Source organism: Trichomycterus rosablanca, chromosome 8 (assembly GCF_030014385.1).
Source record: "Trichomycterus rosablanca isolate fTriRos1 chromosome 8, fTriRos1.hap1, whole genome shotgun sequence".
Classification (NCBI taxonomy): Eukaryota; Metazoa; Chordata; class Actinopteri; order Siluriformes; family Trichomycteridae; genus Trichomycterus; species Trichomycterus rosablanca.
Genome location: NC_085995.1, coordinates 8,475,426 through 8,502,552, shown reverse-complemented (window position 1 = coordinate 8,502,552; position 27,127 = coordinate 8,475,426). Strand labels below are relative to the sequence as shown.

Sequence of the window (27,127 nt, the reverse complement as noted above, 5' to 3'; positions counted from 1 at the left end):
TGATTTAATTGAAAGCACAAAGTTCTGTTTATTGATCACTGCACACACACATGTAAACAGTCAGTACCTGCAACATGTAAAACAGAGTGCACATATCAGTGACATTTCAGTAAAAACATCATGTAGACAGCATCTGCTTCCTTCTGCTACATTAGACAAGTTAGACATGTAGGACAATCTACATCACCCATATCAAAGTGTTTATGCAGTCACAAAACACTGAAGCCTATTACCAGTTATCCAGTGCAAGCAGCAGAAGAACAGTAGAATGAAAAAGGTGTTAGTTAATGTCAATGTTGTTTACTGTACAGTAGGATTTGTTTATAATTTCAGTAACTGTCTAGTTTGTGAATCCAGTTTTAAGTTGCTGCACATATTAGAACAAAAATTAGCTTACAATTTCCTTACACCACGAGTATGAGTAACACCATTTAATTTGGGGAAATTCCTTGATAGCATTTGTGTAGTTGTAGACAATACTAGATTGCTGCTCTGTATTAAGATAAGTACTGAGAAATGCTTGTCTGATGACATCTTAATTTCTCTTTCTTCACATGTGAAACAGCCAAAGATTATACTTTGTCTTATCAGCAGGTCTATTTACTTCTTCATCTGCAAATCTACAGTCAAACAATTAAATCAACAGTAGCTATTTTAAGACACAAAAACAAATGAACAAGGAATTTAAAAAGTGCAAAACTGCAATAATGCTCAAGTCCTTCTTCTCATGACTGTCCAAATATAAACAGCCTGCTCCTGTGGGCCATGTTATCAATAGACAGACCAACAAGAATGCTACATTGACCTCTGGCTAAATGTCCTGCATGGCAGGAGATAAATGCCTTGGTCGCTGTTCTGTCCCTCATTCTTCTTCTGCTATTTTCTCATCATGTCTCATCATGGGCCTTAGTTTACAGAAACACTAAGTAATGCCTTAGTACCTTTTGCTACGCTACTTAGTTTTACTGAATTGTGTGCCAGGAACCTGCTTTCCAGGTATCTGATCTTCCGTACAGTCTATTTGTTTTCAAGCGTGCACATATTCACATGTGGCACCACAAAGGCAAATGGTCAAATGGTAAAATACATAAACAACACAAAATGTTTAAAATATAGACCTTCTGTGAAACATTTTTCAGACATTGTTTAATTGGACACATCAATGTGTGTGTGTTTTAGTAAGTAATTTATTTAATCTTTACATTTATCCCCACAGACAGTGACTGAAGCCCTTGAGATACACAATTCTATGGGGTACATGCTCTACTGTTGTCAAACACTACTTCATACATTTACAAAACTGCATTTGCACTTATCAACCATCCTACTAGTTTATATTTTCCCCTGCATTTGTACTTAAAAATGAATAGGGCAGTGCAGTGGGGCTGCTGGTGGAGTTGCAATAATTTTTGTCTTCAGTCAATGTCTGTGAAGAGTTTCACATGTTTTCCCAGAGTCTGTGTACATTTTTCCAGGTATTTAGGTTTTTTCCACCACTTAAAAAATGCAATTAGGTGGAATCGCGGCACTAAATTGTCTCAAGGTATGAGTAACGTAAATACGTTTATGCCTGTTGCCTGGCATAGGATTGGAGCCCCAGTGCAGGGTGAATTCCTGCATCGTGCCCAGGGTTTCCTTGACCAGGATAAAATGTTTAGCAAAAATGAATGAATAATCATAAATTATATTTTAAAATCTGAAATATTCCATCATGATCTGCTATTTAAAAAATAACCAAATGTGACCACTCATGTAACCTCTCTCTTGGTTCACAATTAACTCGTATAAATCTGCAACACACATAAAACATCGGCTCTTTTCAGCTTGTTACAGCCTCACGCCATTGACATTCTTTACAGTCCGCAAATTTCCCTTGATTTTTTTTCTTATATAAACATGTTTATTTAGCTATTTTTGAACATGCATAAAATCAGCTCTCAGAATCTGTCCTTGCTGCAGTGGCATTCCACACCAACCCTGAGCCCTTCATAATTCACTATAAAAATTCATAGAAACTCAGCAACAACGAAAAATAACACAAAAACACACAGCTACGCATCTCCACACCGCACACGTCATGCAAAAGTTTCAAACAAAAAAAAGTAAGTAAAGATCAAGCAAACTGCTATAAACGGTTCAGTTCTCTTTTTATCTGTGGATGTTTGCATCGGGTGCATATGGGGGAAAAAGAACAAGCTTTTAACAAATATTTTCTGTTGTTCGGTTTATAGTATAAATGATTGTTAGACATTCGTATTAAAACATTATATTAGTGGCATGGAGAGAAAGGAAGAATAATGTTTCAAGGTTTCTGTTTGGGAAATGCAAACAAATGAAGGACAATGGGCTTTGCTTTTGCACTTACTCTTAACAATAGAACATAAGAGACAAGAGCGGCAGTCCATTCAGCAGTGATCATGGCCAAACACACAAGACCTACTCCTAAATTATCCAGGTGGAAAGTTTGTGTAGATGTTAGAGTATAACATACCATACGACCTTAAATACTTTCGTAAGTTGTACTGCTTGGCTGCTGATAAGCTTTCATTACACAGTAAACATACAAGTTTCTTACTACCACAAACAAACATCTTTAAATTCACTCATGGTTAAAAAATGTATTTATTTATTTATTTAGTTTTTTTTTTTACTGACATTTTGGCAACAAAACAAGTAACAAAAACAGCTAATGGCTAATAAAATATGCTGAAGACAGAGGAATTGTTGAACCAACCTTAAGTAACAATTATGTAGTTACATTTTTAAATCGGCTGTTAGCACTGATAACGTGGGACAAATTGATAAATTTCCCTAAGTTGTACAAAATGCCAAGTCTTTTGTACTTGTAGCTGATCAAAGAAACAAAAAAGATAGATAGACCTGCCCTAAGACATCAGTCCTGTGCAGTCAGAACTCTAAAGGGTTTCACTTTGTAGGGGTTTGAAACAACATTGATTTCAACCACAATTCAAATGTAAATTTCAACACCAAAGTGTTTTACTGTGGCATAATGACTAATACTGATATAAACCAAAATGAACTAAACAGTGGTAGTTCAGTGGTTTAAGTACTGAACTAGTGATCAGACAATCACTCACCACTGCCTAGCTGTCACTGTTGGACCATTTAGCAAGACTATTACTTGCTTACAATTATGTATGTATGTATGTACCGCATGTACAGTACAGCACGTAGCCTGATTTTACAAAGCAGTCCAAAATTACAAATGCAATATGTAAAACCATGTAAGTACCTTAATAACATCTCTCTAATTGGCTTTGGTATATTTTGATATTTATTGTCACCTGTCTGTATGTACTCACAGTCAAATGTTTCAAAAGTATAACTAACTGCCTGACAACACATACTTACAATTTAATATTAAAACTTGTAAAGATAATGTCTAGTACTTGAAGTGCATTTCTAGGCAAATTCACTGGTCAAGACTTCCACTGCTTTAGTGTAAAACACTGCAAAGTATCTCAGAAGTGTGGAATCTGAAGGGTACGTCAGTTGTTTCCTTGACGATTTGACAAGGCGCCCTTTGAAGGCATTTCCTCAGTTTAATTTAAAAAGACTTAAAAATGGCTGCCCTGACGAATCCACGCCCGAGTCCTCTCAACAGGCAGGACCATGTGTGAATGGACAACAGCAGTGGTGTAAAACCACCGGAGTCACAGTCAAAGGTCAATGACATTTCCCGGCCCTTTGATTATACAGGCATCTATCCATGAACAATCACAGGTCACAATGAGTGACACATCCCTTAAAATTACAGTAACCATGCCTCCCTCTTTGTAGTCACAATGCAAACCTACAGTAACCAGGCAAGCTTAGCATCATGATACAATGCCTCCACCTAGTGAACAACAATGCTGGTTTGCTGTGAGGATAAAAAGGAGAGAAACCAAACTCAACAGGCACTTGATTGCCACACAGCAAACACTAAGCCTAAGTCATGCAGCTAGCATGTCTCTGTTTTGAATCTCAGACAAAGATGTTTCGAAAGTCTAAGACTCAGAACTAGTACCTCTGCTCAAACTTAAACCCGTTTTATATCAGACTTAATTCACACAACAGAAAGCACAGCCGGCGTACACAGATATTTCAGAACTTACTATGCATACAAAGCCTTAAATGCCACAAAGCCTTAAATGCCACAAAGCCTTAAATGCCACACCAGCCAACCAAGCTGTGAAAAATATGCAGAATGGTTTACAAACACAACAATCGACGGCAAGAACTGAGAAGGTATGCAAGACAGTGACAATGAGGTAGAGACATCAAACCAGCCACTTCAGAGAAAGAAGAGGCCGGACACACACACAGAGAGAGAAAGGTTGCTCCTGTTGGGTGTGATGGAGAGAGGGATAGGAATGCCTTTGATTTGTTCATGTCATTCACTTTTTGACATTTTGTTGGTTTTCCACATGCAGCTCAGATTTCCCTGTGGCGCAGTGGCGGCTCCGAGTCATCCATAGGCAGCACCAGCCGCGTACCTCGAATCACCAGCTCGTGGTCACCGAAGGCCAGCTCTCGGTCCAGGGCCTCGTCAAAGTTGACGCCCGATGCACCCGATGGCATTCCGATTGTGCGCACCCCTGATGCATCGGTGCTCACTGTGATGTCACCGTAAGACAGGTTGATGTCGCTGTCGTTCAGGATGAGGTCTGAGTCATCTTCCTTTAGCTGGCCCTCATTCTGCATGGAAAAAGGATGATCAGGTTACAAAAAATTTTGGAGCTCTGTGGAAACTTACAGGCTATTTCTTGGCTCGGTTTCTCTTATCTAAAGAATTTTTGTCTGCTTTGGAATAACAACCACTCACAACATTTTTTAAATCTAGAAAAATACAGCACATTCCCAACTAATTCCAACTCCAAATTCCAATGCTTTAGAAACATATAACTTTAAAAACACTGACATTATTATGGAGTTGGTCCCACTTTGCTGCTAAAACAGCCAGCACTTATTTGGGGGATTAATTCAAGTGAACTTTGTCACTGACTTAAAAATAACGTGTAACAGGTTTTCCAATGCATTCATAAAGTTTCAAATAAGGTTTCCTCAAACAATCATCACAAAGTAAAAAGCCCAGAATACTACTAGAATATGATAGTACACTGTAGCAGCAATTGTAAGCAGATTTCTCTTAAGTGGAACTGATGGACCAAGCCCAAACCATCAAACTATTTCACTAACATTCACAAACTTTGAACTTTTTACCCCCCCCCCCCCCCCCCCAACTACAGTGCTCAGCAGTCTAGTTCCATGCGCTTGTGCAGTCTATTGTGTCGCAGCTGTTGTTACTTTTAAACATTTCCGCTCCACAACAACAGCACCTACAACATTATTATCCTGACTTAATACTTAACAGACAGATGGCACCTAATTACATGGCAAGCCTTCCTGTATAACCCAGTCTACTGCAAATTTGGAGCCTGTTGGAGGCTGCTGGATTTACAAGCTTGTTTCCAGTGGGAGAGGCTTAAATAACCAGATCCAAAAATTATAAGGTGTCCACATACTTGGTAATGTGGTTCAAAACACATATCAGTACCTGGCATACATTTTCCAAAACAGTCAAACTATATTCCAACAGCAACCGCTGTATGGTGTCTATAAAGTGTTATTAGTCTTGCTCATACTGTTGTGCATTTTCACGAGGTTACCAAAAATTCCTTTATTACTGTAACCAAACTCTTGCTGGGGGTTGAGCTGCACAAACCATAATGTGGAAAAAAAAACAACAACAAATATTATGTCTAAAAGCAATTGCTTCCAATATACAATGTGCATACATTATTTAAACATGTAGAAATAAGACACATTTATTATAAGAAAACATCAGTTCAATCATCCTTTCCAAGTGAAATAATACTGGAATTGTGTAGTAGCTCAAACCAAGCCTAAAAATTTACCCATACTGCATCCATTAAAAGTAAGCTTGTTAAAACTCTAGAGGCCGAAGTAACCGTGTCAACAAAAATATGTTGAAAACATGTCAAAATACTGAAGCCTTATTTGAAGAAAAGGTTGTATAAAGCTGACCTCGTACGCCATTGGGCTGGTGAGGCATCGAGCCAATGGACCACAACAGGCTGGCAGAGTGGCTGTAAGTGGAGGCCCACTGTGAGTCAGAATAGGTTTAAGATAGCTGCAGGACAGCACAGTTAAGGAACAGAAGGTTTTATGTCATACTGGCTGACAAACCAAAAATACATAACTCCATACTGCCACATAAAACTACAACAACGATAACAACTTTTAGTCATACTGTAAAGGTTTTAAATTAACACTGACACTTTTAATCATGCTTGGAGAATAATGGAATCATACGAGTGCATACGATCTATCTAAATATTGTGGTGTTACTGGGGCCAGCTTTGGTTTGAGATCAAATGCAAAATGAAGACACCAATAACTTGTGTCTCTTTTAGCTGCTCCCATATTTAGGGGTCACCACAGCTGATCATTTAGGTCCAAATACCTGATTTGGCACAGTTTTTATGCCAGATGGCCTTCCTGATGCAGCCCTTTTTACTGTTATTCAGGATGAGGACCAACACTGAGAGCACATTAAATTGTGCACCTACGAATAGCTCCCCCCAACCTAACATAGCCAATCATGTCTGTGTAGATGCCTGACCTACCAGCTAGAGTATTTTACTGCTGCGCTACCGGAGCATCTAAAAGCACTTGCACAATTCTAAAGGGTAAATTCACCAAGCATGATTTAAAAAATTTGGTCAATACATTTCAAGTAAACATGTAAAATAACAACTGAATTGGAATTAAAATGTCTGGTGAGGCAATTGACAAATATGTAAAGATTATAACACTTTAGGCTAATTGGCCTCAGCTTTTGTATCATGTCACTTACTGATAGAACTAATAGGTAACCAATTAGACAAATAAACCAATGTAAACTATCTGCCCTTGGTTAAAAAAAATCTATTTTAATCCTTCAGATTGACATAAGGTTCACACAAGAGGGCTGCTTACTTGAAACTGCATGTGGCAAGTAAAAACCCACCTTAAACTGAATCTTTCAATATTCAACTGATTTCGATTCAGTATTTGGACTGAAATGCTGAGCTACACAATATCCTTCTGATTGCTATTCATTGGGTAAAGTGGTCAAACTGAGAAACACATAAGCCCCTTTCATACATTTACTAGTACTTACAGCATTAAAAGGGTTACATTAGGTTAAATAACAACTAACTGGGAACCAGAAAAGCACATAGACCAAAGTGTAAAATCACTATAGAGAAAAATCTGTGTGTGCTTCCAGTGTCCAGTACTTATTAAAAGTGATATATTCATATAAATTTAAATATCTTTACCTGTGTATTGTGTTAGTTAACCCTATGTTCTAATAATAATGTCTCTGCTTGCCTGAGCCTTCAATCATTGCTAAAAGGATACTTATGGTCAAAGTTGTACCAGATCCTAAATAACCAGGCACTTTCCTGCTTGGTGCTCCTCCTCTCTAATCCATCAGGGCCGATCTGCAAAACCACACAAACACAGAGCATTACGGCTAATTTACAAAACAGTTTACAATGACTTTCTGGGTCTTTGTTCATCCAGAACAAGCCAGTCCGTTTTCAGATTTAAGTATAAACTATTTCTAGTAGTTCTTGTTTAAAACATTGAAACATTGACCATATATAACCTAGCCAGTGTTCCTTTCATTTACAGCTGTATAATAAGTCAGCAAGAACAAATAAACTGCTACATGTTGCTCTGGAAACATTCAAATACACAATTTTTCATGTGAAGTCTGAGCTGTCTGCTCAGATTTGGCATTTTTTGCTCATGTATGCCACATGCCTTTATGGACAGATTATTTAAATGACTTCAGTGTGTACTGACTCACAACCTAGCAAGTATTTATAAACAGTAAATTCTCACAGGAAATGAGCACAGCAATAACAAACATTTAAAAATGCTTGCAATTCCACATTTCTAGCAGAGAGCTTCCTGAATTCTCAAATGTTACAGCAACAGATGCCTAGGATAAAAGTGATCAGATGAAGCACTTATGTAGAATAAATGTTTAGTTCAAGTGAATAGTTTGTTTAATAGAGAGCGGTGACCTGCTGCCTTTCCCCTCCTTTAGGTTGGCTTTTATAGAAGTGGATTTTTTATCCCCTTTAGGTGATGGGACTGGAATTCCATACTGATCTGCCCTTTGATGGAAATCCCTTAATCACTTTCCAGGCATGCAGCAAAGTGTTGCTTGTATTAAAGGTACTAAGACACATGTGTAGCTCTAACTTAGACTTAAACCCAGCTTACTAGGCTTAATATTTTGCAAATAAACAATGTTGCCTACATTTTTTATTTTTGTCTGAAACGGAATGTACTGAATGAAGTGTTAGGAGTCGCTCCTTTAGTACATTCAGTATTATGTACTAATTTAATGTAATTCATCAGCAAACTGTTAAGTGTGTACTATTTCAGAGTCAAAATCCCTAGAGGATTAATGAAGTAGTCTCACAAGACTTACACAATTACGTGCCATGCTTGGGTAATTATCAGCAGGGCTGAATAATATAATACATTAATAAAGAAAAAAAAGATCCACTGATGCCCTTTTGATATGGCTGATTTGAGAATAAACAAAGTAAAGCAACAACAAAAAAGGTTTTTGCAAACTGGAGCAATTCAGAGACAGTTACATATCTATGAACAGAAATTCTAACTAGTAGTTAAGAGCAAATAAAAACAGAAAGCAGTAAATTGTAAATCTCTACACAAACGTTAACAATAATAGGCAATAATCAAAAAACTGTGCAGTTTGTAAAATAACTGGGTATAAAAGCAGCATTAACAAAAGGCTGGGTCGAGGGTCAACACTTTGGAAAAAACTGTGTGAGTAAATAAACAGTTTAAGAACATTTCTCAATGCATGACTACAAGAAAGTCATGGATTTCACAATCTACATTCCAGATGAAAGGCGGGTGATTAACTTCCCAGCATACAAAAGTGCATATAAGCATACAGTGTATCACAAAAGTGAGTACACCCCTCACATTTCTGCAGATATTTAAGTATATCTTTTCATGGGACAACACTGACAAAATGACACTTTGACACAATGAAAAGTAGTCTGTGTGCAGCTTATATAACAGTGTAAATTTATTCTTCCCTCAAAATAACTCAATATACAGCCATTAATGTCTAAACCACCGGCAACAAAAGTGAGTACACCCCTAAGAGACTACACCCCTAAATGTCCAAATTGAGCACTGCTTGTCATTTTCCCTCCAAAATGTCATGTGACTCGTTAGTGTTACTAGGTCTCAGGTGTGCATAGGGAGCAGTTGTGTTCAATTTAGTAGTACAGCTCTCACACTCTCTCGTACTGGTCACTGAAAGTTCCAACATGGCACCTCATGGCAAAGAACTCTCTGAGGATCTTAAAAGACGAATTGTTGCGCTACATGAAGATGGCCAAGGCTACAAGAAGATTGCCAACACCCTGAAACTGAGCTGCAGCACAGTGGCCAAGATCATCCAGCGTTTTAAAAGAGCAGGGTCCACTCAGAACAGACCTCGCATTGGTCGTCCAAAGAAGCTGAGTGCACGTGCTCAGCGTCACATCCAACTGCTGTCTTTGAAAGATAGGCGCAGGAGTGCTGTCAGCATTGCTGCAGAGATTGAAAAGGTGGGGGGTCAGCCTGTCAGTGCTCAGACCATACGCCGCACACTACATCAAATTGGTCTGCATGGCTGTCACCCCAGAATGAAGCCTCTTCTGAAGTCTCTACACAAGAAAGCCCGCAAACAGTTTGCTGAAGACATGTCAACAAAGGACATGGATTACTGGAACCATGTCCTATGGTCTGATGAGACCAAGATTAATTTGTTTGGTTCAGATGGTCTCAAGCATGTGTGGCGGCAATCAAGTGAGAAGTACAAAGATAAGTGTGTCATGCCTACAGTCAAGCATGGTGGTGGGAATGCCATGGTCTGGGGCTGCATGAGTGCAGCAGGTGTTGGGGAGTTACATTTCATTGAGGGACACATGAACTCCAATATGTACTGTGAAATACTGAAGCAGAGCATGATCCCCTCCCTCCGGAAACTGGGTCGCAGGGCAGTGTTCCAGCATGATAATGACCCCAAACACACCTCTAAGACGACCACTGCTTTATTGAAGAAGCTGAGGGTAAAGGTGATGGACTGGCCAAGCATGTCTCCAGACCTAAACCCAATAGAACATCTTTGGGGCATCCTCAAGCGGAAGGTGGAGGAGCGCAAAGTCTCGAATATCCGCCAGCTCCGTGATGTCGTCATGGAGGAGTGGAAAAGCATTCCAGTGGCAACCTGTGAAGCTCTGGTAAACTCCATGCCCAGGAGAGTTAAGGCAGTTCTGGGAAATAATGGTGGCCACACAAAATATTGACACTTCAGGAACTTTCACTAAAGGGTGTACTCACTTTTGTTGCCGGTGGTTTAGACATTAATGGCTGTATATTGAGTTATTTTGAGGGAAGAATAAATTTACACTGTTATATAAGCTGCACACAGACTACTTTTCATTGTGTCAAAGTGTCATTTTGTCAGTGTTGTCCCATGAAAAGATATACTTAAATATCTGCAGAAATGTGAGGGGTGTACTCACTTTTGTGATACACTGTATAAAATAAGTATTTACTGAATCTGTACTTTGCACATTCTTTGGACTGATGCCCAGTTAAGATCATATCTAAAATAAAGTTTGGAGCTCTTTTTTCTCTTAACTGAATCCAGTCTGTGGAGTTTTTCCCTTTAATAATTTCTGTATTGGTTTAATAATTGTGGTGTAAGAGATTGGAGTCTCTTTGACACAACAACACTATATAAATGTTTCAGAAGACTAAAGTGGAAATGTGTGCTGTGGTCCGACAAGTTCACCTTTCAAATTGTCCTCCTGGCCAAAGAGAACAAGGACCATTTCAATCGCAAGTTCGAAAGCCAGGGACTGTCATGGTATAGAAGTGTGTTAGTGTCAATGGCGTGGGTACATACATGTAAAGGCATCATTAATACTGAGTGGTACATATGCATACTGGTGCATTATATGTTGTCATCAAGACTATGCTTTTCTTTTTCAGGGACATTCCTGCTTGTTTCAGCAAGACAATGCAAGCCAAATGTTGCATGTGTTACAACAGAGAGGCTTAGTAGTATGAGACTATGCTAGACTGGCCTGCCTGCCATACAGAACTGTCTAATATTAAGAATACACGGTGGAGTATAAAGCATAATAAGCACCTGGAATGTTAACTCAAGCAAAACTGGATAAATTTAAATAAAGTTACTTTCACAACTGTGACCAGATTTAAAATGATTACTGAAAATTGTTACAAGGTAAGGTGACAAAACAATAGTCTAATAGGCTGCTATCCCAACTTTACTGTAATATGTAGAAACGTGTTCTGTGGAGTGACGAATCACACTTCTCTTTCTGGATGTCTGGTGGACAAGTCTGGATGTGTTTAGTGTGGAGGACCTACGCAAGCTTACTCAACCCAACTCAATGGAGATTGGAAGCCAGGTCCTCTCATCAAACATCAGTCTGATGTCACAAATGCTTTTCTGGAGGAATGGGCATAAATTCCCACAGACAACCTCCAAATTCTCATAGAAAGATTTAGAATGGTATGTCATAAAATCTCACGTAGTGGGAATGTGTAAGTGTCCCAATATTTTTTCTTTGAAATGTGACTTTTAAGAAATGAATTGAGTTTTTTGCTCCAAAAGATCATTACTAGTATTAAAAAATGCAAAACATCAAACAACACACCAAATTTTATATAAAAACAAAAGCTGATAACAGATTTCAGTTTGATTAAAATGTAGGTCCAAAAAAACAGAACGTTGACTTAAGAACCTGGTTTCTAATCTACTGATAAAAGGCTTTCACGCTTAAAGTACACACTGCATTGTATACAATACTGTTTAATGTGTACTTACTGAATTGTCCTGGTCTGAGTCCACTCCAACACTGTTGCAACATAAAGAATAAAACACCAAAAACATTGCATGAATTATTACACTCATGGAACAAACTCAACTGAATGTCATTTCAATCTAATCTTCCATTTACACTAAACTATGCTCATGTATTTGCAACCTGAAGCACTCGTGCTAAAAGGACTAGCAAATATGTTTTAATAATTTAAAAGTTTGCAGAATAAAAAGGCAGAATCCATCTGGAGGTACAGCCCAAGATGCGTTTTGCATGTAAGGCTATAGGACTGTCACCATCTGCTGGAAAACCAGCAACATTGCATTTCTACAAACAAATTCTAACTGTTCGGAATAAAGAGGTGGGAAAAACAGGAATAATGACCATTATATATTTAACCAATCACATGGTCCTGATGTTGATTCATCTCTAGCAAATACTAAAGTGTACTTTTTCAGTCATATAGAATTTGTACTTCAATACAGTAGATAGTGTAAGCAACCATACTAACAGGACTACACACAGACTAAAAAGTGCTTTGTGAAATTACGATTCCCTACAAACAAGTCAGGACTCTAAATATAGAAGGAAAAAGTGACTCTTTCATTTCACCGACCGGATGCGTTGAAAGGACAGCATCTGAGTGGTTCCTCCTCCACAAATCCATACAGTAAAGAAGACCACCAGCAGTGTGGTGGTAAACATCATTCGCCGTGCATATGTAGCTGTGTCCCTAATTGAGAGGGCAAAAGTCATGGCCCCTCTGAGACCTTAGGAAGAAAGAAAAGTGTAGTCAAGCTAGAGCAATATTAATTATAAAGAATAAAATGATAACCAATAAAAACCAATGTATAATTCTGCTGTTACTACTAAGTTTATCTAAAGCTATACAGATGAGCCAAAACATTAGGACCACCCAACTAATACGCTGTCAAAACATGGACTCAGCAAGACGTATGAGTTCTGTGGTTGTGAAGTGGACTGTCCTATAGTAAGATCTCAATCCAGTTGTCTGTCATAAAAATTCGACCCTCATTAAAGTCTTTATGTTTGCATATATCTGCAGCATTCAACGTGTGGACCAGGTCTTACCATTAGCCCACATGCATCCCTGAAAGTCACATGCACATTTGTTACAAAAAAGCAATTGCCATGTACATTTTATAGGGTGGTCCTTATGTTTTGGCACATCAGTCTGTCAAACAATATTTACTGCCAAAAGACACAGTAGAAATGGTATTAGTAACCAAATACTCAATCCACAAACCTGCAAACATCATCATGTGCTGAAAGTTGGAGCTTATCTTGTTTCTCCTGCCCAAGTTAAGCAGGAAGGAGAGTGGGTAAATATTAGCCGCACGGCCCAGGAAAATTGCCAGCTTGGAAAGAAAGGTCAAGGAAGCACTTTAAAAAATACATCTTGGCCACTGCTGACCAGTGACCCAGCAGATACTCACCAGTTATGTACTATGCGGAACACATTGACTCAATTCAATTCTTCAAAGTCTCCCGCTCTTATTACACTCTTATTACAGCAACACTAATCTTATTAATGTGTAGCTGCCACTGAACAAAACAGAATCACAGCTGTTTATAATTTATTGTCTAAACAAATTCATGCAATCCATTTACCTCTTTAGGCTGCATTTCTATTGACATACTTGGCACACTGATGGCACTGATTTTAACATAAATAATGCATTGACTGTTCAGATCCAGCGATGCATGGCCATGGTAAAAACAATGTGTAAAAAAAAGTTCTGCAGGTTTGAACTTTTGACAAAATATACCTCACAATAACCATGTGTCAGCCAATCGGAAACACTCATGTCAATAAAATCTATTCTCTGTTGACGAAACAGCAAATTGTACCAACACAGAAAAAGTTGGTATACAGCAGTTTTATCAACTGCTATATTCTGGTCAGGTTCATGGCAGGAAGCACTAGACACAAGGCAGAAATACTGGACAGGGTGCCAATCCAGTGCAAAGCTTCGGCCAACCCCATCAGACCTAGCCAATCAATAATCATATCTCAGCAATGCTATCGGCCAGCCGACTGTCTAAAAAGACAAGATAGTGGTGGGCTAGTCTGACAAACCGCTGTGCACCACCCAAGTGACCCCCCAATCCACATCATCTTTTACTATCCAACTACTAGTAAAATAGTAACCAGCAATGGATATCAATGTGTTTTCTGATGGATGAAACTGCAAGCTTAGTGTTTAATCAATTGGTCAATACAGTGCAATTGTATATCTTCATGGTACTTGGGTTTAGGATACAAATGCTCCAACAATGAAGATTGGATTGAAGACGTGGTTCTGGAAGGTGAACAATGTCAGACCCATGTATGAAAAGATGAAATTCTCAGCCAGGAAATTCAGCAGCTCAAATAGCTAAAAACACAATAAAATGGTTATAAAACTATAACAATTTACATTTTCTTAAAACTGACCAAAACACAAACAAATGGAGGCTAACATTTATCAGCAATTAATTAGCTAGAAAGCAATAAAAAATAAAGGAAGATAAAAAAATAAATGCAGATAAAGATGGAGTTGTTACTATGAAATTTGACATTATTTATTTTTCAAAAATGTATTTACAGAGACATAACGAGGTCTTACTTGTTTGGTGCGGTCCTGTGACTCAGGGGAGAGGTTGTTAAATGTGTAATGGGCCTGAGTAATTCCACAGAAAAGGACTGCCACCACACCTAAACATACCACAGAAAAATACATAACCATGCTAGAATGGAATCAAGTAAACATATTAAACAAAATCCTCTTTTAGAAATTGGTACCTGTGAAGCCACAAGCCTCCGCCAGCAGGAATGTGCTCCAGGACATGAGGAAAAAAAGGGCCGTCTCCAGCAGCTGGAAATCCCGCAGCTTGGTAAATTTGGTGACGTGAGGAAAAAGTCAAGGAGACTTGAGAACTGGCATATGTGTAGATATGAGACAGTAAACAGAATTATAAAGAGGACAAAGAATGGGTGCCGGATTTGCCGTTTTGTAGTGGAATGCAGCCTTAAAATTCATGGCATCACAAGACAGACAGGAGTGATCACACGTGAATGCACACAAAAGCTAAACTACATGGCAGGACTGATGTTTAAAATTTTTCTATGCATAACTTGGGGTACGAATCACAAATCTGGACACATAAGCAATAAAAAAAAGTGGCTGAATTGGTTCATTTTCACCATATTTTTACAGATTTGAAGGGACCCTTTGATCTGAGGAAGCCGAAGGATGCTTTCAAACGTTTAGTACAGCTCTTTTTTACCTTTCTGACCAAGGGTCTCTTTGCCCAGATGCCCAATATGGCTGGAAGGCCAACTTTAGGATGCCTCAATTAGATCACAGAAAACCACAGACAGTTTCTTGGACTTCATGGTTTGTTTTTTATCTTGGCAATAGAAGGTAGATTGTGGGCTCTTATAGACAACGTGTGTGTTTTTGCAAACTTTGTCCACTTAACTCAAATTGAACTAGAAATGTAACATTTTAAACCATTAAAGGATATCAAGGCAGTCATTATTCCTGTTGCCACTCCAAGAGCAAAGGAACCACTGAAGACCCCCAGAAAGATGCCCAAGGACTTCAGCATGGCCGTGACATCGAACGTGTGGCTGTTGTCGCCCTGTGGCTGATATGCAACTATAGATCTGTCCAAAAAACAGATTACAATCAGACAACCACTCCTAAAAAATGTGTGCTTTGAGGCTGTAAAAATAATTATCAGCTTTTAAAATTACAATGGCAAGTCAATTTAATCCATCACAAATAATAATAGTGTGTTGTCTACATAAAAAGCATGAATATCAGAGGAAATGAAGAGGAGAAGCACAGCACGCCATGCCCTGCAAATTTTCCAACAAAATATACCAGGACTGAAATCAGGTTGTTTTTCGTAATGCAAAACTTCACTACCCACTCAGCTTTTATCAGGCAAATCAGTTGTTTGCAGATGTACAGTGGAAACTTAAATGCAAAATATGAAAAGACAACACATACGGCATGTAAATACTGGAAAGAGAATCTATTACAATTAGTCACATCTCTAGAGATTCACTAAATACTTTAGAGTTTTTGTGTGGTTGCCAACATATTAATTAAAAAAGTCCTGATTTAGTGGTATTTAATAGGTTAATTACATTAAAAAAACAATTCATTAAGCAGAACCTATTTAAATAATTGTAAATCATCTGCTGAACCTATGCTTTATTTAAGATAGGGTTGGGCAATATAGGCAGAATTTGCAATCACATTTTATTCAGTTTCAATCACAGTAATGGTAGGGTGCTTGGGTGATGCAGCAGTAAATTACACTAGTCCCCAGTGATGCTATCAGCCGGTTGGCAACTACATACAGACATGATAGGTTATGTCTGGGATTTGGTAGGGGGAAGGGGGCTGGAGGTGGCCAAAGCCCTACTATGGATTGGCATCCTGTCTGGGGCGTTTTACTAATTGTGCCTGGTAATTCTGGGAAAACCGGACCCACCACAACCCTAACCAGGATAAAGCAGTGATTAACATAAAACTGAAATGAAATTCCAGTAGTGATATAAACTCAATGTTCATTTTTAAGAAACATCATACATCCATTCACTTTGCTTCATGTGGACATGATTGCATCACCTTTCATGCTTTAGATTTCTTAGCTGCACATTTACGTTGCATGTTCCCTGTTCTACCACATGTGAAATATGCTCTATTGGATTTAGATGTGGTGACTAGGGAGGCCGTTTAGATACACTGAACTTATTGTCATGTTTACAAAGGTTTATTATAGTTTGGGATGATTTGCACTTTGTTACAAGGTATTGTATAATGCTAAAAGAAGCAATTTTAAAGATGTATTTGTTTGCACCACCAATGAAACATTAGTGAAGTCTAACAAATGTTTTGCATAACTATCATGGAAGATTGTCCCTTTCCTACATACTCAAATTAGCTCTTCAAACAACAACAGATTACAGTCAGATTACAACATTGACAATACTGTTTCATCTGAGTCTACATTTAAGCTTGTGACTGATGTTGTAATGATTTTATGCTGATCAGGTGATCCTTATAAAAAAGTGGCTTCTAAATGTATATGACCATGTATTTTAATGATAACGATAAATTGTGTCTGAGAAACAGTATGCTCATATGTAGGCTGTGTGGTAAGAAAAACTTAATCCTGTCAGTCTTTAACCACACGTTACATTTTGTGGTGGTAAATAAAGTTGTTATTGTTACATCATTCAAATGGTCATTTAATTACAAACTCTGATCCTGGTTATTTGGAGTTCTGGAAAAATAAAATGTCTTTTTTCTCTGCTGTTTGCTTATATCTCTTTCACATCGAAATACATTAAGCAGATTGCTTAATCTATTAAAAATCATGGTTTGGTTTCATGTACAGCATAGTTCTAATAATCTATCAATACAACTGTATTAACAACTGTATAGGCCCAATCTCGACATGTAGATCTATTGTGTATATTTACAGCCCTAATACAATAAGGTATTACAGAAAAGCAGATTTTGCAGATAAAGGAAAGCTAGGGTTCTTTCTACAGTAGCAAATCTGTAGGTCAAAGCCTAAAAAACACAAATCTAATAGAGTCAGCAAATCCCCACAGTTCGGCCTCACTACCCTAAGGCTTGCAAGAAAGATTTTTTGCTCATAAACCATTTATTTAATTTGTAATTGGGGCTTTATACTTTATACTGTCATGTCCACAGACATTTCTAGAAAACGTACATGGATGGATGGATGGATGGATGGATGGATGGATGGATGGATGAAGGGCCTTGCTCAAAGACCCAACAGTGGCAACATGACAGAGTCGGGATTATAACCCGCAACCTTCCAGTTTAGATTCCAGACCTACTGGGTAGAACTTATCCTAAGGCGGACTTAGTTTCCAGAAATATGAGTTTATTTTTAGGCCAATTGGTCAACAAAGATTAGTTAACAATAACAATCTGTACTTGTACTTTTGCACACTGCTTGTTACTTACAAAAATGACATGCTAGGTAATTCCCAAAATGCTAGACTGAGGCCTAACTGTGGGACATTCACTCTGCATACTCTGGCTGACACCAGCCAATGCACAAACAGAATACACTACTTGTGCAGCACACCCATTGAGGAGAGTTCTCTGTGTGCTGTTACCACCCTCTATGCATTGAGTAACACCTCCAGGGCAGTGATGGCCTACCCCACTGTGTCTCCGGTAATAAAGGAGAATTCTGAAGACGTGTCCAGCAGGAGAAGAACCAAGTGTTAGGAACATTCAGTGCAGACTGTTATATCACCATCAATAAAATGAAACATGTTCCACACATATGCATTTTTTACTTAGTAATTATATATAACAAATTATTTGGTGTACAATGAGATGTCCATCCAAGTAATTTAACCTTGGTTAACCCCACCCAGTTAAAAACCTTTTAACCATGCTGTGCCCCAAATAGTTTCATATTCAATCCACTGGCAGATTTACTATACTATTCCATTAGCCCACAATTTAATTAGCCCATGTGTAGCCCATGCACATAATTAAGTTGTCCCAGGCAGATGGGATAATGGAATTGTCCACCTCTTCATACTTCTCTGCTAAGGTGAAAATGTATGTGTGTACAGGGGAAAAATGCAACAAAAAAAGAACCTTTTTTAAATAAATAAGGTCACCCCTTCTCTTTAGACATAGCCGATTATTAGATTATTATAGTCGATATTTAGATGCTTGTTATACAAGCTATTAAAATTTAGTTTTTTTGTGCGTGAGATTGTAATTGGCTCCATTGTTTAAAATATTTCAAACAATGCTGCAACTACATGTTTATCTACATAACACAAGGAGCATTAAATAAAGGCTTATCTATGTGTTGTCTTCAATAACCAAGAGCTCAGCAACAATAATGGACCATTATTTGATTGTTCCAAAAATTACAAAATAATTTGTTAGTCATTTAAAATGTACAACTTCGCAACTTTGCTGAAGATTTGGATGGATATTTAGTCTTTTGTTAGCCTATAAAGAAAAGAAACCAAAAAAAAAAAGAAAATAAGCACTTACGAGGAGAGCACCACAGCCACGGCATCGTTCAGCACGCTCTCTCCAAACAGTAGAGCATAGAGGTCCACATCCACCTGCAACTCGCTGAAGATTGCCAAGACTGTCACTAAGTTCACAAAAAAACAGGTCACAACAAGTATTAGGCATTGTTAGATCTACAACCAACAAGACACATGGCCAAATGTTTGTAGGCTTTCGAACATCACATCTTAAAATAGACAGTAATATTGTATGTTTGGTTTGCTGCTTGTCATCTAGTCATTTAAGTCTAATCCATTTAAGATCTTTTTTCTATTTATTTATGCATTTTCACCCGAATTACCACAGCCAATTAGTCTTTTGTTACCGGGGATCCCAACTGCGTTCGAGGAGGATATATTTGCCTGCTCCACACCCCTTCCGACGCGTGCGCAGTACTTCAAGACATTTTTTTACTGCACTTCGGTGGATACACACGAGGCCCATGGACTTGTGCACAGACTTCTCGGCCTGCTTACACAGCGTTTAAACACCTTGCACACTTACACCAGCCTTTTCCCACCCAGCCAAGTTTTGTCTTATGTAGGCATTAGCCAATTGTGCCCGCTAGATTGCGCCCAGCCGACTGGTAGTAGAGCTGAGATTCGAACTGGGGACTTCATGCTTGCTAATAGACATTACAGGAAAATATGGGCCTCCAAACTGTTTCACAAAGTTTATTCCACATTATTTTGTAACATGCAGATTGCAACATGCAGGTTTAGCATTCTCCAACCCTGATTTAGTGTAAAGCAATGCAGTGATTACTCCAGACAATGCATTTCCATCTTTCACTACTCTAGCCAACACTAGACATTGTGCATGTTATTCTTATTCAAGTGTCCAATGTAGAAAAACCCAAACTAAAAGAATCTTGTAGTGGCCAAAGGGCTATATTTCTATCAGACAACAGACCTGGATCAGTGGCAGATACAATGGCACCAAAGAACAGGCAGTCAGTAAAGAAGAAGTCTCCACTCAGCTGACCAGTAAACTTCATCAGCGTCACACAGCCATACATCAGTGAGCTGCAAAAAAGTAGCACATTTTCTACATAAGTTTTTGTTTTTAGACACCAAAAGGACTGCAGGATACACACTAACCCCCTTTTACACACAGAATGTGACAAAACAAGCTGCTACATCACGCCTCAAGTGAGCAGGCAGGATTATTAGCAGTTGCAGTTTGACCAGTTCTGTCTTTTGATCTGCGCTACACAAATTAAAAGTAAATATTTGGGTTTTTTTTTTAAATACTTCAATAGCCAACAGGCCAATAGCATTTTAATCCTCTTATAATGCTGTATTAACAACCTTATAAAGTAATTATATAGTAAGTACATTAATGTAGCAATAATTAAACTTGAGGTGCTGTAACGGTAAATTAGACCAGAGCGCTAGACCACTGCTGCTCTAGGGTTTGAATCCCTAGCTGTGCTAAGGAATTTTTATTACAAAGTCAAAGTGGCAATTTAAAACAGACTGGCACCCTGACAAGGCTACTCCCACCTTGCGTGACCCAGGATAAAGAGGTTGATGAAAATACAATAAAATATTTGAAGACAGTATTTAGACTAGTCAAAGTATTTGTTGTTGCCTACGTTTAATGTAAGTGTTTCAACAACAGGCTGTTTTACTCCAAATAAGAATTAAAGTATTAGTACAACACATTACACGTTACATTGTGTTAAATGACTATGGCCACACAGGTAGCTCAGCATTATAATGTGCTAGCCCACCACCACGTAGAGCACTAGCTTTTAAATTGAAATTTTAGCTGTGATTTTGACCTGGTCGGGCATCTATGAGGTTGACGTCGTCTCATTGCTGGTGTGTGGCTCTTTTTGTATGTGGGACGACCCTTTGAGGGAGTCTGCTGCTGGCAGGCAACAAGAAGTGGCTGGTGGGTGCACACGTTTCAAAGGGGGCACATAATAGTCTGTGGCTCTTTATGCAATAGGGAACTGAAAACAACTAGATTGGAAGAAAAAATGAGGAAAAGCCCCAGAATAACTTCTGCCACAATGTTAAGACCAGTTTAAACAAATCTGTGCTGAAAATCTGCCTCATGCTCGATGTAAAACAGGCAATGTATTTATTAAGAAAACTGACCCAATGATGAGGCAGGATATCACAGTTCCAACAAAGGCATACGCCAGAATGGATCCCATGTTTCTGAAGAAATGTCTCTGAAAAACAGTAAAAAAGAAATCATGTCTTGATAAAGTGGGGCTTAAATACCTGGAACATGTTGGCTTTACATACTTAGACTTATAATTTTCGTCATCAACAAATCTGACAACAGTACATATCAATACCTGATTCAAATGTAGAATAACCTAAGCTTTCCTATGCTAAAAAGTCTTACCCGCTTTAAGCTGTATCCAGCATGAAATATGATAGGTGGCAGAAGAATGTTAAAAAACACCTCTGGGTCAAAGGTCACCTAAAAACACAGAGTAAGTACACAGTGGTTAATCTGTATTATGATATAGTCATTACAAAGACATTACGTCCATTGTCATGTGATACCCCACTTCAGCTTGTGTCATGTGATACAGCTCATGCCTTTGTAGCAAAATAATACAGATGTATAAAAGGACTACAAATGCTGGTCAGTACTAGTCCATTTAATGTGAATATTAACTAGCATATTTTTCTCTTACTACTCAGAAATTATCATATATATATATATATATATATATATATATATATATATATACAGTGTATCACAAAAGTGAGTACACCCCTCACATTTCTGCAAATATTTCATTATATCTTTTTATGGGACAACACTATAGACATGAAACTTGGATATAACTTAGAGTAGTCAGTGTACAGCTTGTATAGCAGTGTAGATTTACTGTCTTCTGAAAATAACTCAACACACAGCCATTAATGTCTAAATGGCTGGCAACATAAGTGAGTACACCCCACAGTGAACATGTCCAAATTGTGCCCAAATGTGTCGTTGTCCCTCCCTGGTGTCATGTGTCAAGGTCCCAGGTGTAAATGGGGAGCAGGGCTGTTAAATTTGGTGTTTTGGGTACAATTCTCTCATACTGGCCACTGGATATTCAACATGGCACCTCATGGCAAAGAACTCTCTGAGGATGTGAGAAATAGAATTGTTGCTCTCCACAAAAATGGCCTGGGCTATAAGAAGATTGCTAACACCCTGAAACTGAGCTACAGCATGGTGGCCAAGGTCATACAGCGGTTTTCCAGGACAGGTTCCACTCGGAACAGGCTTCGCCAGGGTCGACCAAAGAAGTTGAGTCCACGTGTTCGGCGTCATATCCAGAGGTTGGCTTTAAAAAATAGACACATGAGTGCTGCCAGCATTGCTGCAGAAGTTGAAGACGTGGGAGGTCAGCCTGTCAGTGCTCAGACCATACGCCGCACACTGCATCAACTCGGTCTGCATGGTCGTCATCCCAGAAGGAAGCTGACGCACAAGAAAGCCCGCAAACAGTTTGCTGAAGACAAGCAGTCCAAGAACATGGATTACTGGAATGCCCTGTGGTCTGACGAGACCAAGATAAACTTGTTTGGCTCAGATGGTGTCCAGCATGTGTGGCGGCGCCCTGGTGAGAAGTACCAAGACAACTGTATCTTCCCTACAGTCAAGCATGGTGGTGGTAGCATCATGGTCTTGGGCTGCATGAGTGTTGCTGGCACTGGGGAGCTGCAGTTCATTGAGGGAAACATGAATTCCAACATGTACTGTGACATTCTGAAACAGAGCATGATCCCCTCCCTTCGAAAACTGGGCCTCATGGCAGTTTTCCAACAGGATAACGACCCCAAACACAACCTCCAAGATGACAACTGCCTTGCTGAGGAAGCTGAAGGTAAAGGTGATGGACTAAACCCAATTGAGCACCTGTGGCGCATCCTCAAGTGGAAGGTGCAGGAGTTCAAGGTGTCTAACATCCACCAGCTCCGTGATGTCATCATGGAGGAGTGGAAGAGGATTCCAGTAGCAACCTGTGCAGCTCTGGTGAATTCCATGCCCAGGAGGGTTAAGGCAGTGCTGGATAATAATGGTGGTCACACAAAATATTGACACTTTGGGCACAATTTGGACATGTTCACTGTGGGGTGTATTCACTTATGTTGCCAGCCATTTAGACATTAATGGCTGTGTGTTGAGTTATTTTCAGAAGACAGTAAATCTACACTGCTATACAAGTTGTACACTGACTACTCTAAGTTATATCCAAGTTTCATGTCTATAGTGTTGTCCCATGAAAAGATATAATGAAATATTTGCAGAATTGTGAGGGGTGTACTCACTTTTGTGATACACTGTATATATATATATATATATATATATATATATATATATATATATACTGTATATATATCTGTGACATAGGAGCTCAGGTAGTGCAGCAGTAAATTACACTAGCCCACTACTTCTGGGTTTAAATCCCCATCTGTGCTATCAGCTTGTTGGGCGTCTACATACAGACACGATTAACTATGAGAGGGAGGAAGTGATCATGGGGAAGCAGTGGTAAAACATGAAAATAATATAATACATTGTATGATGATCTGTGACATTTCAGTATTAAGAACATAACGTAAACAACACTGGACACTATCGCTAAGGTTTGACCTCAACCCCAGTGAAACCTCTGGGATAAATCTGTCAAAGCAAACCTTAATCTGATCTCATGTATGATTGTGGTGTTTTACCTTACGAAGCATCTCATTATCCTGTACTTCACTGACTTCATTGGAGCTGATCTCTCCCTTCAGTGTGTATTCATAGAACTTGCCGCTGACGTTTACCAGCAACGTGGCCGGACTGGCATTGACATGGCAACTTAGTGTAACATTGTTGATGTCACGGGGTACATGGATCCCATAGCGTAGCACAACGCCAACAAGCAACCCTAGGGACAGATAATTAGTGAGCCAATATAAATACTTGACTACACAAAAAAAGTTTGTGTTTAAAAGCAGAAAGGATGTTAGGCTAGAAACGGATACTAAAATTGGCTCAAGGGATATCTCAGTTCCTGAGCTGAGCAAGGCCTTTGATCTGTGCTTTTTTTTAGTACAACCAAGTAACCGCATCATTTTAAACTGCTGCTCATGCTAAACAATAAGGCAAGAAAATAGGCTTGGAAGAGGACACAAACTGCCCTCTTTTGTACACATGTACTTAAATAGCATTTTATTTTAGGTGCAGCAGATCCAGAATAAAAATTGGCATCGGGGCTGATGTGCAATCAATAAAGAAGTACAAATAAACAATTGGGGAGACACAATAAGTGCAATCACAATTAAAAAATGACATTACTTACTAGTAATTGACTTGTAACTTATATGACCCCCCCCCCCCTTGTAGATACTTGCTTGATGTTTAAATTTTGTCTGGGTGGCCCTAATTCTTTAGTTGCTAATTTATCCTGATTACTACGACGACTGAATGGCATTTCCTGACACGATGGAGTCGCACCGAACTGAGGTGATGGTAGTCATGGTGACGAGATCGCGACACCAGGTTACGTGTGCCGCAAGCACATAAGTGCGAGCCCTCCCGGAACCCATTCAGAAAGTATTGCAGCACCTGCGGTTCGAAAAAAAAAAGCCTTAACATGAGAGTCTATGAGAGCAATCCGGGGCGATTTTCAGTCAGACTGAAATCACCCCAAAAGGGGCGGTACTGTACGGAACACAGCTCGACGCTGATTGGACTGCGATATTCAGAGACAAGAGATTGTCCAGAACAGTCACAGCTGTGATTAATGTATAATTTAGGTTCTGCCTGTCCTTGTCAGCGAACTTCAAGCACTGCTGTCTTTGCTAATAACTGATACTCTGATGTACTTTGGGCACCCAATGTTTGGCCTCATTGGAACTCTACTACTTGCCTCAAGTTGCTTTGATCTGCAATCTGTCATACTAATCGGTCAGTTCTGTAATAGTCAATACAATATTACTTCATGAACAAATTCAAGCTTTGTTTTAATACTGTGTTCTCATTACTTGGACCACATTCTTCATGTTTACCATACGGCCTTCCCTAGTGTATGAGGTCATTTCAGGACATTTCAGGCTTCAGTAAACAAAGTGAAACCTTAATATTTCCTTAAGCATTCATAACAAGCCAGTTTTTGAGAACTAGTAGTTATGGCTGTCATTTATATGAAGGGGGTTTCCTTCAATAATTAGCTAGGCTACTGACTTTCTAACAGATTGATTGTCCTCAGCAGCTAGAAGAGCCAGTATTACAGCATGGACTCTTAAAAAGAGAAGGACACAATTATTAACCAAACCTGTTTAGCTAACAACATCATCCGGGAAGGAAACATATTCTGGGTAATATGGTTAAAGAAAGGTAGCTAGCAATTTAGCAGCCCAGCTAATTACTCATCACATAGCCCTGACAGTGCAGTGGTGTTGGGTTATTTGTGAGGACACCAGGTTATAAGCAGATCTAGTGATTAAAATGTACATAAACATTAAGGCTCTGTTACTGTGCAGAATCTACCGGTCTGACCGCTTTTAGCTCCGACAGGCTACTAGCTGTCGGCCAGCAGAGGCCATTCATGATGTTTACTCTCACCGTAGATCATAGCCAGACCGGTTTCGTGGAGGAACCTGAAGCGGCGATGTTTGAAGAGCCAGATGGTGAGGATGGTGAGAGTGAGCAGGAGAATAAAGATAAGCAGATCGGCACTATCCTGCCTGTGGCTCTCCTCAGCCTTCTTCTCAGTCACGATGTTCTCCATCGCACTGTCTTCAGCCCTGCACACGCACAAACACACCGACAAACTGGCTAACAACCAGACAGGCGCTTTTCTCCACGCCGCCTTGCTGAAGCTTAATCTCCGCTTAGGTCCCATGTTGGCATTTCCTTCACTGTGGATCCTGATGGATGTGATGAGTTTTCATTAGAAGCTGCAGGAAGAGAAGGTGAGGATTGTTCCTGATTCCGGCCGTTACCACGCCCACACCGTTCTGACGTCACAACACGGGAAATTTCGCTGTTATGGAGTCAGTGCGCAGTTCGGTTAGTTGTGTTTTGTTTACATTGCAGGTTTTACCAGGAATTCTGAAAAATATCAGCAACTACACTAGCTGCAAGTAAGCGTACACATGACTAAAATATAAACATTTTTCAATTATATATTATAGTAAATTTAAATTGTGAAACAAGCAGACGTTACAGGTTATATGAATCTGTTCCGCCATCTAGAGGGGAAAAGCGCCGTTTTTTATTATTACTTGTTTTTATTCATTTATTTTCAGAAACAGCATACGGTAAACATAACAGTACACTTAATATATATGAACATATTACCAAAAATATGCTTTAACATTAATACAACAATAACCAGTATATGTTCAACAACACTAAAAAATAAAAATATCAAAGAAAAAAACAAAACCAGAGGAATTAGAAATCATTTAAGGAATCTTGTTCCAATATCATCACATATAAAAATAAAAGAGACAATAAAATAAAATTCTCCTTAGAAATGCGTTATCTTTATATAAATCTAAAGTGCTTTAAGACAGTTAACAATCTACATAATTTCTTGCTCAAGGAGAAGGTCCTGGGTTCGATCCCCAGATGGGGCGGTCCGAGTTTGCATGTCCTCTGGATGCTCCGGTTTCCTCCCACAGGCCAAAAACATGCCACCAGGCTAATTGGAAACACTGAATTGTCCTATAGATACCTAGCCGCTAGATGCACAAACCAGTGCATTGTGGTGCCGGTCCCAAGCCCGGATAAAATAGGGAGGGTTGTGTCAGGAAGGGTATCCGGCGTAAAAATTTTGCCAAATCAATGCGGATCACGATCCGCCGAGAGCCGACCCCGCAACCGACCAGGACAAAGGCCGAGGAAGAAGAAGAAGATAATTTCTTGCTCAAGGAATTTATTGTTTGCAAATATGTATTCAAATATAAATGTATAAAAGCATTTTTGGTTTATGAATATAATATTTAGCTAGTAATATAATTAGGTTAATAATAAAAGATTCAGTTGGCTGAAAGAGAGTGTTATCAAATATAGTATACAAAATAAATTGGC

General features: G+C 39.0%; 1 protein-coding gene across 1 annotated transcript; it reads right to left on the bottom strand.

Annotated features, from left to right (window-relative positions):
* On the bottom strand, positions 1-25,994 carry slc9a6a (solute carrier family 9 member A6a). The gene is made up of 16 exons (XM_063000455.1): positions 25,655-25,994; positions 23,776-23,975; positions 21,440-21,517; positions 21,184-21,260; positions 19,988-20,100; positions 19,055-19,160; positions 15,501-15,642; positions 14,776-14,881; positions 14,600-14,688; positions 14,255-14,368; positions 13,237-13,348; positions 12,586-12,739; positions 11,975-12,005; positions 7,432-7,514; positions 6,052-6,157; positions 1-4,701 (listed from the first exon to the last, which is right to left on the bottom strand). The coding sequence occupies exons 1-16, from the start codon at positions 25,932-25,934 to the stop codon at positions 4,438-4,440; spliced, it is 2,055 nt and encodes a 684-aa protein (XP_062856525.1). The 5' UTR covers positions 25,935-25,994; the 3' UTR covers positions 1-4,437.
* Positions 25,995-27,127: the final 1,133 nt, after the last annotated feature.